Source organism: Lepidochelys kempii, chromosome 7 (genome assembly GCF_965140285.1).
Source record: "Lepidochelys kempii isolate rLepKem1 chromosome 7, rLepKem1.hap1, whole genome shotgun sequence".
Lineage (NCBI taxonomy): Eukaryota > Metazoa > Chordata > Testudines > Cheloniidae > Lepidochelys > Lepidochelys kempii.
This window is the reverse complement of record NC_136386.1, coordinates 52,966,298-52,979,260: the sequence shown is the minus strand read 5'-3', so window position 1 is coordinate 52,979,260 and position 12,963 is coordinate 52,966,298. Positions and strand designations below refer to the sequence as shown.

Genomic DNA, 12,963 nt, shown 5'->3' with positions numbered 1-12,963 from the left:
GATTTGTGCACAATGACCAGTCAATGTTATTCTCAGAATCTTAATCTGTTTGTTTCCTCACTCAGCATAATTTTAACTCTGCAATTTTAAGATTGTTTATCTTTGCATGTAATATATGTAGCATCTTGGCTAAAGGTTTATACTAAACTTTAGTTCTGTCATTTGAAAACGAACGTTTGAGATTCTCTTCCCTCACAGTATATTGGCAGCCAGGACTCAGTCAGTTCACTAAGCAGTACTGTACCCTGCACAACAGATACACATCCTGAATTAGGATGAATGAGGGGCTATTTTTAATGATTGCATCACTGCTCTCTGGACTGCTTTTGTATATGAAATTTCCTGCTATTGTCATTCCTGGTTTCCCAAGTACTTTAGAAAGCTTTGTGGCATGTTTCCTTAATTGTGTTCTTCCCTTCTGGATGCACCAACTACACTTTTGTGTTTGCAGCCATTGACGTCCCTTTATGTGCACGCTCTATTTCTGCCGTTAAAATAATCCCCGTGAAGAAAGTGAAAAGTTCTCCTGACCTAATGCTACCTACAGGTATCTTTTTTTCAAAACGCATTAGTAGGCCATCATCCACTCTTTCTGCCTCACCCCCTTGTTAAGATAGTTTTCAGCTTCATCCTTTTTTCACTGTTTTCCAGTGCTATAGATTTCATCAACAGCTAATAGAGTTAAACCATGATGACACAATTCATAGTTCTCAATAATCCAGTTTCTCTGCAGGCATAATTAAGCATATTTGAATTTGGGATCTATGTAAACTCTTCTGCTAATGCTTGGTATGAACATTACTGTTGTAACCTCATTTTAAACCAAACTCCTGAAGAGTCTAAAATATTTCCTGTATGTCTTAGGTCCATACAGAAGTAAACAGACATCAGAGATTTTATTTTGCAGGTTCAATCTTCGTTCGGCATCTCTATTGCTTTTTCTCTCACTCACACACACACATCCTTCCTCTCTTGCCATGATAAAGTGAAAGCTTCCCCATTAACCCTTTTAGCACTTTGCTGAGTTTGGACAGTGAAACCAGACTAACCAACTCTCCCTGTCATTTCTAGTCATTTTCACTTGCTGGTTCTGACACACTAGCACAATGCTCAGTGTTTGTATTTCCAGTAGAAAGAAAAGGAGTACTAGTGGTACCTTAGAGACTAACCAATTTATTTGAGCATATGCTCAAATATATTGGTTCGTCTCTAAGGTGCCACTAGTACTCCTTTTCTTTTTGCGAATACAGACTAACACGGCTGCTACTCTGAAACCTGTCATTATTTCCAGTAGAGCTGCTTAAAAAATGGGTGGGAAATTCTGAGATCTCAAAATCTGATTTTGTGCCATATCAGGGTATAAAGTCAAGTACTGCATTTTTATTTTTGCAAAGTGAAATATTCCAAAAATATTTTGTTGCAGTTGCATCGGTGTGATATTAAGTGACCTATAATATAAAAGTCAAAATCTTTGGACTTTTGTATTATAACTTACAGTACATAATATAAAAGTCAAAACAATAAAGCTGAAATGAAATGTTTTGGTTGCATCAAAACACCATTTTCTGATAGAAAATTGTTCCATTGGAAAATTTTCTACTAGCTGCAGTTTCCAGCACTGCAAGGGAAGACTCTTTAAATTGAAAACAAGAGCTAATTTTTAAAAAGTGACACAGCCTCAACTTAGACTGTTTGCTCTTAGGGGCCTTTTTCTTCTGTGTTGGTACAGCGTGTAGCATGGTGGTGTCTTGGCCCACAACCGGTGCTCCTGGGTGCTATGGTAATACAAATAATTAATAATAAATAACAATCTGCAAAAATATGCATCTTTGGATCCTGATTTGGAAGTTTCAAAGCCCAAAGTTTAGGGTTGCTCAGATTTGGGGGTTTTGGCTGAGTTTTGGCTAGTTTTCATGACCCATTTGACAGTATAATTCATAAAACCACATTCACATTCTGGTAGACCTAGTAAAAACTGTTATAGAATCAAAACACTGGGGACTAAGTTGGAGATTTTTAATAACCTAACTCCCAGATTAGGCGTCTAATTGCCACTTGTGCGTTTTGTAAATCGACCCCTACCCCTAGATGATAATGGGTAAGGTCAGGCCTGGCACTACCATTGAGTCAAACACAAGGAAAGATGTTCAGTGATTGAATCAGTGTTGGGCTGGGCATGCATTTTTCAATTTGCATATAATAACAAAAGATACTGGAATGGCTGTTGGAAAAGCACATGAACTCTGGTACCGGGCCAGTGAGCGTCCAAGGTATTGACCTGAGTGTGAAGAACTGTCAGACTCTAGTCCCTGCTACACACTGGAACCATATTTGTAACTGGATTCGAGGACAATACAATGAGGTTGTAACTGAGTTTTAGCTAGGTCACCTGTATCTGCAGTATAGACACCACTGGCTTGGGGAAGGATGGGTCTAGAAGGAGCACCTGGGCACAAACTGCAAGCACATGAGTAGACCATGGACTTCAGTGGGATGATTCAAATGTGGACGGTTAAGCACATGCCTAAGATCTTTGCCTCCAAAGGGCTGGTGTGATCTGAGTGATGGGGAAGGAAGGTGACCTTAGTGGTTGTATTTTGAACTACTTCTTTCTGATCCTATAAGGTGATCTCGTGGGTATGGCACAGTAAGAGGGCAGGGTGTGGGAGGTATGCGCTGCACTGCCTGGGCTTTATCCCTTATTCTGGATAACTATACATCTTCATTCTCCATCAATCCAGCATGGATCTCACTGCTGAGGCCTTGTCTACACACACAAGTTATGTTACTTCGTACCGGCATATTTAAAGTGGTACAACAACCCCAGTGTGGGTGAAATTATTGTGATATAAAATTTATACTGATACAAAATCTGAGTGTAGACCAGGCCTAGTAAAGCAAACAAACCTGTGAAATTTATTCCAAAGAGCCAGCAGGTCTTGCCACTTTCCTAGCTGAGTTACACTGACTCAGAACTTTATTTGTGTGTTCATCAGTTATCTTACTTATTTTTTAAATATATAACTGCTGTTATTACTTAATGTTTTAAAATCAAAGCTAATGTTCATCTGCATAAAAATTAGAACTCAGGACAGCCATGTTAGAATTACTCCAGAGCCACCAGCATACTGCCATAGAACTATGATGGCTTCCAGTAGCTCCAAAACATCTCCTTTGTGTGTGTTTTCTTTAGACAAGGATCCCACTAAAGTCTGCACTGGAAAAGGGACCGTGACCCTACGGGCATCTCCAGCCTCTGAGGAAAGGCCAAGTATCAGTCCCCCATGTTCTCAGGATGTCCAGCAGTCAGAAAGTAAGTCTAGTATGTAAAAGGTTAAACATAAGCAGGGCCGTCCTTACCCATATGCAAAACACGCAGCAGCGTAGGGCACCAGGAAATTTGGGGCACCAAATTTCCCGGTGCCCTGCACAGCTGCGCACAGCTCCAGCCCCTGCTCCGACTCTTCCCCAGGCCCCCACCCCTGCTCCACCCCAGCCCTGCCTCTTCCCACCCCTGCTCCGCCCCTTCCCTGCCCAGCCCCGCCCCTGCTCCACCCCAGCCCCACTACCCTGAGCTCTGTAGCTGGGCTGGGCCTGCACTCACCAGCAGTGGGAGTGCAGCAACCCATCCTCAGCCGCGCTGCCAGTGAGTGCTGGGGGGTGGTTCCCCCTGCCCCCCAAGCCAGCCACCCCCATGAGGAGGCCTGGGGCCAGCCTCCCTGCTTCCCCCCCCAGCAGAGGCCTGCCCCCCCCCAACACACACATGCACGGGGTGGGGAGGGGGTTGCGTAGGGCCCCAGAATTGCTAGGGATGGCCCTGAACATAAGATACAACAATTGTAACTGACCCCACATGGCGCTTGAGTCCAGGCTTTCAGTGCTAAAAGCATGAGCCCCTCCCACTGGCGCTAAAGACCTGAGCAAAAGCAGACTCCTAAATCTCTTACATGGGGCAAGCTGCTCGAGGAAGACAAAGCCCCAGAACCTCTGAGTGTGAGTTTCACAACCACTTATACACCACTTGGAGAAAAAGCATATTTGTTGCTTTGTGTTGCTGGCAGGAGTGCGCAAAAAATCATCCTGTTTTCCCAGGTAGGCCTTTGTGTTCCTTCTTTTATCCTGGGCCACTGCGGGGGATGGGAAGTGTCCTGGTGCAGTCGCTGCAGCAATGGCATTCATTTTTTTGCTGTAGTCAAGGCCCCTGGGATGGCGTCCCAAGTTGACAGTGTCGCCATAGACTTCTGCTGTCTTTAAATAGCAGATGTGTAATTACTTAATTACAGGAGACAAGTAAAGCATCACTAACCCTGCCTGCACCTTGGATTTTGCATATAGAATGAACTCCCAAAGGGAAGATGCTATTAAAAGTTAGGGTTATTCAGCTTCTCCCCTGAAAGTGAAACACATGTAATTACAGGACCTGTTGTTAGGAAAGGGTGATTCTATTCTTTCCAGCCCTAATGCCCTGCTTTCTACCTCCCCCTTCTCCTCCCCTCCTGATCCAGCCATGACCTCTCCTTCTTTCATTCTCTCCATTCTCTGCTTTCTCACCCCCGCCCCCTTTGCCTACCCTTCCTGCTGGTGGCTTCATAAATTTCCAGCAGCGTGAATGGCAATGAGCCCATTACTATGGAAATGAGCTCATTAATACTTCTTTAGCTGACTCCCTCAATCACTTTATGAAATGCATGTTGGAGCTGGAAGAGCTCTTTGCACAGTACGTGAGCGGCCAAAACGGCTAATGTGGAAAGAGGGGGAGGAACTCAGTGGGCGAAGGGAAGATAGCCTCGGTGCCACTAGCCACAGGGACTGGGCTGTAAAATGGGATCATGTGTTGTACCCCCACCCGTTCTCGCAAAATAGACATCTTATTTGTCAATGGGTCTCTGCACCAGGTATTCTCATGCGGCAGTATTAGAAAGGATAGCTATGGTTATCCAGCCGACATCATGGCTTAACACTGAGACCCTGCATTTTTAGCTGTGTGTGGGGCATTTGGACTCCAAACTGCAGCACGAGAGCAGATAGCTCAGCTGAATGTCAATGACCAATTGTTTCTTCATTGCTCTGAATGAATCGCCTTGTGTTTACAAAGGTCAGAAACTGTGAGGGCATCATGTTTAGGACCAGTTTCTATGGCAATTTGGCATCCCTGTCAGAAAGCATTGTGTGTGTGTGTATTGAAGTAGCCTGAATGTTGAGTTCAGTGGGTACATGTTTGCTGTAAATGTAACAGTTTATTTTTTCCCCTTATTTTTCCATTCTTCCTTCCCTCCTCTCTGCAGCACACATAGCTCTGGAGACAGGAAAACCAGAAACAGGTACACATGCTTGTTGCTTTGTTTTGTTGTTTCCCCAATGTATTTCTTGTTGCCCAGCAAAAAGCAACAGGTCCCCTCTCCTTGTTCCCCATCTAGCTAGAGTGAATTCCCTCAGACCTGAAGTTCTCCTTCCCCTTTTAGATGATTGGAGGTTATCCTCTAATGGAGATATCCAGCCATCTTCTCTGGCTGCCAAGGGCTATAGAAGTGTGCGTCCCAACCTCTCCTCAGAGGGCAAACCACAGGTAAGCATCTTTCCAGAAGATCTGAGGCTTTTCTTGAGGGGTCAAGCACAGGATTCAGAGTCAGGAGACCTGTGTTCAATTCGCAGGCTTGGGTAAGTCTCTGTGCCTTCATTTTTCCTATGTGCAAAATGTAGAGAATGCGTCTTTCCCAGGAGTGCTGTGAATTCTTTAATTCATTAATATGTGTTAAAGCATGCTGAGCTCCTTGGTGGCTATAGCAGGGCAAAGTACCATTCAGCATTGTTTGTGTGGGAAGGCTCAGCCAAGAGGTAGTGATCAATTATTGTATGTCTTTTCTGTATGCACTCTGACCTTCCAACTGCAGGTGGCTGAATGGAGAATTAAACTTCCTAAACCCACAGAGTGGCCTTAAAAAATGTCTGGAGAAGGCCTTGTCACTTTAACACTAGAAATGATATAATCTTTTGTCAGCCCATATTGGAAAGAAAAGGAGTACTTGTGGCACCTTAGAGACTAACCAATTTATTTGAGCATAAGCTTTTGTGAGCTACAGCTCACTTCATCGGATGCATACTGTGGAAACTGCAGAAGACATTATATACACAGAGACCATGAAACAGAGGGTGAGAAAACCTGGATTTGTGCTGGAAATGGCCCAACTTGATTATCATACACATTGTAAGGAGAGTGATCACTTTAGATAAGCTATTACCAGCAGGAGAGTGGGGTGGGAGGAGGTATTGTTTCATGGTCTCTGTGTATATAATGTCTTCTGCAGTTTCCACAGTATGCATCCGATGAAGTGAGCTGTAGCTCACAAAAGCTTATGCTCAAATAAATTGGTTAGTCTCTAAGGTGCCACAAGTACTCCTTTTCTTTTTGGGAATACAGACTAACACGGCTGTTACTCTGAAACCTGTCATATTGGAAAGGTTATTTTCCTCCCAAATCTAATCTGAAGTGTTGGGATTGGTCTGCCAAGCAAAGAGAAATGCTAACCTATGGATGGGTTACCAGTGTGCATGGATGCAATTTTCAGGTTGAATTCAATGGGATGGGAAAACCTGAGCAACCCTTCTTTATAAACTGCCTTCTAGAAGAATGGCATCTATTACTGCTCTGTTAGATGTGAAATGGAGGCCCATTAAAATCTTATCCCTAGTACAGGGCAATTGCTTTAATCGTGGCAAGCTCTTGGCAAAGCCACGGATCAGACACTGCGCCTGAAATGTTAAGTGAAAGATGAAGAGGGCACCAGTCAGCCGAGGACATAAGAAGTAATGAAGCACTAAAAGAGTGAGCTGCTTCCTGCATGAGACATGTAGCTGTTTCGCAGTTAGTTATTGGGCATATAAGTGAACAGAGATAGCTCAGTTTTAGTTTCACAGAGTGCTGTTTTTAGAAGAGTCCTGAGGGCACTTAAACTAATGTCAAATAAAACAGGGCTAAATTCTGCTCTCAGCCACATGGATGTAAATGTGGAGTACCATGGTCACTGTTAACAAGCAACTTGCCACTCTGTAGCATCTGGAATGCGGCAGTATTTTTCCAGTCGCCCAGCTGTATCTGCGGTATCCCGGTGTGATAACCAGGGTGGCTGCTGGCTGGCTCTCCATGGCAACTCCTGATTTATTCAGTGAGCTGTAAACCAAGGATAAAAAAGGGCCTATCCAAAGCTCAGGGAGCCCCTGCCAGAAATTACAAAAACAATAAAATTAAACCACCCCCAGAAGACCGCATTCCCCTCCCTGACCATCTCCACAGCAGCCAGCGTAAATACATGCGCCTTACATCATGCCCAGACAGTCAGCAGACTCGAGCTATTTTGGACCAGTGGGGAAGCCCATGCTAGAGCCAAGGGCCACTCACTGCGAGTGCTGTACTGCCTTCCTCCCCACCCCAGCTCAAGTGCCTCTGTTTAGCATAACATTGATAGGATGGCTACTGCAACTCTGAAATCTGTGGGGTTACTCTGGATTTTATACCAGTACAAGCGAGAATAGGAGCTGCCCCAAAGCTGCCTAGGGTGATGAATTTTAAAAGAGAACATTGATCAAGGCAATAAAGTTCTGAGCTGTTAAAGCCTTCAAAGAAGACTAGAGGCAATCCCTATCCTGTAGGCTGGCATTCTAGTCGTTTTCCTTCTAACGGATGGTGATTTACAGTTACCTGCAGCTGTAAATAAATACAGCGAAACGTCCATGTAGTAAAGCCACTTCTTTTGCTACAGAATAATTTGGCTCTAAGCAAAGATTTGCTCTAACTGGAATTGCAATCTCCACGCTGCTCTAGAGTTGCAATCTGTATGTTGCGACGCACTGAAACAATGAAGGAGTTTCTTTTTGCTTCTCTAGGAAAATGATTTCGCTATCAGAAGGCTTCACTCTAAAGACAAGTTTCTGGGAACCCAATTCCACTGTAGATCTAAATTGTTCTGTTTTTCTGAGGGTGCTTTGTGAATGAGGGATCTTTTTAGAAGGGAAGTGGGGTGTCAGCCTTTGGCAAAAGTAAATGAGACTTTTTTTATTTGACCTCTCTGTATAGTGGAACAACCACAGTATAGTAGGTCACTGCGGTATGGTTTCGCATTAGCAGAGGCACCAAATCAGATTTCAGCAATTTGCTTAGTGTGCTGTAGAGAAGGGCCTGAGCTGTAGAATTCATATTTCCTGCTGGATCCGAATGTGCCCGAAGCTGAGGAGTGCTTGAGCCAGGGGTCATGGAACACAGAGTCTGGTTCTGATGGTCAGATCTGCATTTCAAAGTTCCTGGGGAATGTTAGGAGCTTGGGTACCCAGGCTGATCCCTGCGGTACCCAGAGTAAGGTTAGCCCTGAAAGCAAAGTGAGATGCTCTTCATAGGTTTGAACTTGAAAGCTGGAAAACATTTTCATACCCCAACGAGCAGCATTGAGAGCGAGCAAGTTGAGTGCCGGGCTTGACGATTCCATGTTAGCTTGTTAACTTGTGGTTAGCTTGTGGCTAAACAACAAAGTAAAAGAAGCAGTGAGAGGCAAAAGGGCATTGTTTAAAAAGTGGATAAATGCAAAATAATGCACATTGGAAAACATAATTGCAACTATACATATAAAATGATAGGGTCTAAATTCGCTATTGCCACTCAAGAAAGTTTTGGAGTCATTGTGGATAGTTCTCTGAAAACATCCATTCAGTGTGCAGCGGCAGTCAAAAAAATAAACAGAATGTTGGGAATCGTTAAGAAAGGGATAGATAATAAGACAGAAAATATCATATTGCCTCTATATAAATCCATGATATGCCCATATCTTGAATACTGCATGCAGATGTCGTCACCCATCTCAAAAAAGATATATTGGAATTGGCAAATGTTCAGAAAAGGGCAACAAAAATGATTAGGGGTATGGAATGGCTGCCATATGAGGAGAGATTAATAAGACTGGGACTTTTCAGCTTGGAAAAGAGACGATTAAGGGGGGATATGATGGAGGTATATAAAATCATGACTGGTGTGGAGAAAGTAAATAAGGAAGTGTTATTTAGTCCTTCTCATAACACAAGAACTAGGGGTCACCAAATGAAATTAAGAGAAAGTAGATTTAAAACAAACAAAAGAAGTATTTTTTCACACAACGCGCAGTCAACCTGTGGAACTCCTTGCCAGAGGATGGTGTGAAGGCCAAGACTATAACAGGGTTCAAAAAAGAACTAGATAAGTTCATGGAGGATAGGTCCATCAATGGCTATTAGCCAGGATGGATAGGGATGGTGTCCCTAGCCTCAGTTTGCCAGAAACTGGGAATGAACAACAGGGGATGGTTCACTTGATGATTACCTGTTCTATTCATTCCTTCTGGGGCACCTGGCATTGGCCACTGTCGAAAGACAGGATACTGGGCTAGATGGACCTTTGGTCTGACCCAGGATGGCCTTCTTATGTTGTTCTCATTGAATTCAATCCTGTTAACCCAAGTCTAATGACCGACTTCATTCTTTCAATTTTTTTTCTTTTTCCCTTCATTTGGTGCTGATTCCTCCTCCTTCCCTTGAATCTGATTGGACAGGCCCTTTCCCCTCCCCGTCCTCCTCTTCCAAAAGAGGAGAGCTTTGCATGGCACCCTCGCACTGACATGAAAGTAACCAACCTGCTGCCAGTGCCCATAATGGACTGTGTGTACCTGAATGCACCCAAGCCTTATACACAGCATGTGTCACCAAGTTGCAGCAGGCAGTGTTATTCCTCATCACCTGCACCCTTTGCAACAGTCCCCAGTGAGAAGCCATGCTTTTCCGCAGGGCATCCCCAATCAGCCAATTTGATTCCCAAGGACGTGGTGCATGCTGGGCAGTCACTTTCGGGAAGTAGCTCCTTGTTATCAGACTCTTCATCCAAACATCAAAACCCTGCCAGGGCAGATCCTAGTAGTGAAGCTGGAATGAATTCCACGTATGGGACTAAAGCAGATAAAAAGGTCAGCAGTCTATATGTGGCTTGTTTATCTAACAGCACTTGCTCAGCTGCATCTGAAAATTCCACCAGCATTGCACATGACCAAACAGAGAGCCCCCGTTTGGGAACTGAGGTCACTCAAGCACCAGCCACCAACATTGTTTCCTCTGTAACAGATGCTGGAAAATCTCTTCCTCCCCCTCCTCCTGTCCCTCCCAGGCCATACTTTAACATTGTCCTCAGTAAAGACGCAGTTAGCTATGGTAGAAGCCATTCCTCCAGGACTCAGTCTCCACCTCCTCAGGCTGTGAGGGACAAAGTACTAGAGCCCCAGAGTACGGCTGGCAGTGGGGACAGGATGAGAAAGGAACCTTACCTTACGCAGCAGCAGCAGCAGCAGCATCTGTACAAGGTGAAGGGACGCAGCATGGTACATGTTTTCTTCATAACTTTGTTTTCTTTCAGTCGTGCGAACGGTTCTCTAATTCGTACAGTGTCCCCTCTGTATTCACCTCTTCTTAATTTCTGCACGCAGGTCACTCTTGTGTAGTTTGATTCTTGTCATCTGCTATTCGATAACCTCTCACTTTCCCCCCAAAGTCTGAAGAGTATGTTTGTGTGATGTGTGCGTGTTTGCAGGCTCAAATCAATTGGTGAGGGGGTCAGCAATGGGAAATATTCCTGTTTAGGTAGGTGTACCTGTAGCAAGTGCTGCAATGCAGATGAACTGCTTGTGGTTCAATCGAGAATTAAAGGACAGGGGGAAAAAACTGGCATGCCTTATCCAGTGTGTTCACGGAGCCTTTGGCCGGTAAACAGAACATCTCTAAGGGCATAGCTCGCTCTGAGGAAGGAATGTCCAGTGGCTTGGATGCATGCCAGCCTGTCACTACCCTTGCAGTGCTGGGATGTGCACCCACGAAAGATGGATTGCCCCTTTGCGTAACCCCACCTTATTTCCCACAGGATGTCATTTCTACCACCACAGCTCAGCCTGAGATTATAGTAGTCCCACTCCTCCAGGTTAACACAGACAGAGAGCAAGAAGGCAGCTCCAGCACTCCGCCACCGCCTTTGGTACCTTTGGGGCAAGGTGCCACGTTCCCTGAGACCGTTCCTACTGGCTCACCTCTGACTTTTCCGACACTAGACGATTTCATTCCCCCTCACCTCCAGAGGGGTCCCCACCATCACTATCTGCCCTCCTCACCTGGCATCTCGCCCCCAATTTGCCAGAAACTGCCATCATTCTCACCGCCACCTCCACTGGTGCCTCCCGTCCCAGAGGCTTTGCACAGAGTCTTGGAGCCTGAAATCACTGGAGTCCTCTCACGTACAGTAAGCTTGTTGAGTACCCTCCTCACAGCTTTCCTGAATTTGTTTCTAGGTTAAAATAACTTTCTCGTTGGCATACTAAGCTTTGAAAGAGGAGCACTGACTAGCACCTTGCCAGCAGCATGACCCCTGAAACCTTGTTTACGTCCTGTAATGGTGCATGTATGTCATCTACCTTATCTGGCTTGGGAACTTTGCAATTGTTTGGTTTTTCCCCAATATTTTACAGTCTCTCTCCCCCACCTCTGTCTCTGCTGGATAATCTACACCTTTGGCTTTAACCATCTTAGGGGAATGTACTATGTATGATACTTGCACTTCTCATCTGAAAGAATAACACCTGCTGCTTGAGCTTTGGCTAGCTGATGGTCTCTCGACAACAGTAATATCAGAAGCAGCAAAAGCAATGCAGTTAAAGACGGCACACTCTGTCCTGCATGGTGATAAAGGGCCACGTTCTATGTGTGTATTCCCACTGAAGGCAATGTGAGGTTAATGCCAAAACAGAATGACCCACAAGCTGTAACTTCACTTGCTAATCTGAGACCCTTGCAAGTTTCTAAGCACCATGTGTCCCCTTGTTTGAAATATCCTTGCTCCTGCTGAAGTCTTTACATTCTTTAGAATTCTCACATTTTGACAGGACATCACCCTGGTTTTTCTGTGTTTATTTTCTCTTTTTAAACCCACTTCCTTTTTTACAAGGGGGCAAATGTAACCACAAGAATAGCTGTAAAGGTTTGGATGCTCATCTGAACCTCTTTGTAACAGAAAGTTTACCACCAGTAGCCCTATTACAGGATTTCCAGTAACTCCTGAGTGAGAAATCCAGCAAGAATAACTTCTCTGATGATGATTTTTTGGCTGGGCCTGGAAGAAGTAGCAGAGAGGCATGTGAAAATGGAAAGAAACAAGAGTGGCATTTTCAGAAGTGCTCAGCATTGGCCTAACTCTGCTTCTATAGTCAGTTGGATTTTTACAATTGGGGAGAACTTTAACAAGCACCAAAGTGACTTAGGAACCTAATCCCATTTAAAGTCAATGGGATTTAGCTTTCCAAATCACAAGGGTGCTTCAGAAACTGTGACCCTCTTCTACTCTAATGGGAGCAAAGTGTCGCCAACTTTGTGTGATTTTGAGGACGCCACCCTCAGTTTCCCAAACATTTTCTTTTAAATGACAAATTTAGGTTTGGTTTATATTTTTGGCTGTGGAGATGCTCCACTGTGATTGAAGTAGCTCACTACACTGTGGTCTTCTGGCTCTGCCCACCAAGCCCTCCCTTCCCACACACCCCATCTGCCTTCTGTGCATTGTATCAAGGAGGCTCCCCAGCATGCAGCAGATGCATGCTCTCTATATAGAGCATTCAGATCTGCCTCCCCACTCCTGTGCTCAGCAGGACTGCCTTGCTTCCACCGCTGAGGGTACCTCCATAGATGGGGGCTAGATCTGCCCCTCAGAGAGCTTTGGAAACTCCTGGTTTTGAGGCTGCTGAACAGTCACCTCTTCTTATGTTCTCATAAAATGACTCAGACCTAATTAGACACTTGATGGTGTAAGAGTGTCAAGAGAGCTGAATAGTTCAGCCCTGCTGCCTCTCTGATTCAGTGAGGCTGATTGTAGCTGGTGGTTCTGCTAATAACATACCCTAACCAGAAATGGTCTATGGC

At 44.7% G+C, this 12,963-nt stretch overlaps 1 protein-coding gene across 50 annotated transcripts in view; it reads left to right on the top strand.

Moving 5' to 3' along the window:
• SORBS1 (sorbin and SH3 domain containing 1) overlaps positions 1–12,963 on the top strand; it is a 263,750-nt gene that overhangs the window by 168,522 nt on the left and 82,265 nt on the right. For 29 of the 50 annotated variants that reach the window (XM_073352785.2, XM_073352771.2, XM_073352789.2 and 26 more), the window contains 6 exons: positions 452–547; positions 3,194–3,313; positions 5,286–5,321; positions 5,418–5,566; positions 9,570–10,367; positions 10,922–11,293. In XM_073352785.2, coding sequence (XP_073208886.1) covers positions 452–547; positions 3,194–3,313; positions 5,286–5,321; positions 5,418–5,566; positions 9,570–10,367; positions 10,922–11,293 — 1,571 coding nt within the window. The remainder of the gene's footprint in view (positions 1–451; positions 548–3,193; positions 3,314–5,285; positions 5,322–5,417; positions 5,567–9,569; positions 10,368–10,921; positions 11,294–12,963) is intronic. The other 21 variants (XM_073352805.2, XM_073352806.2, XM_073352807.2 and 18 more) reach the window with 7 other exon arrangements.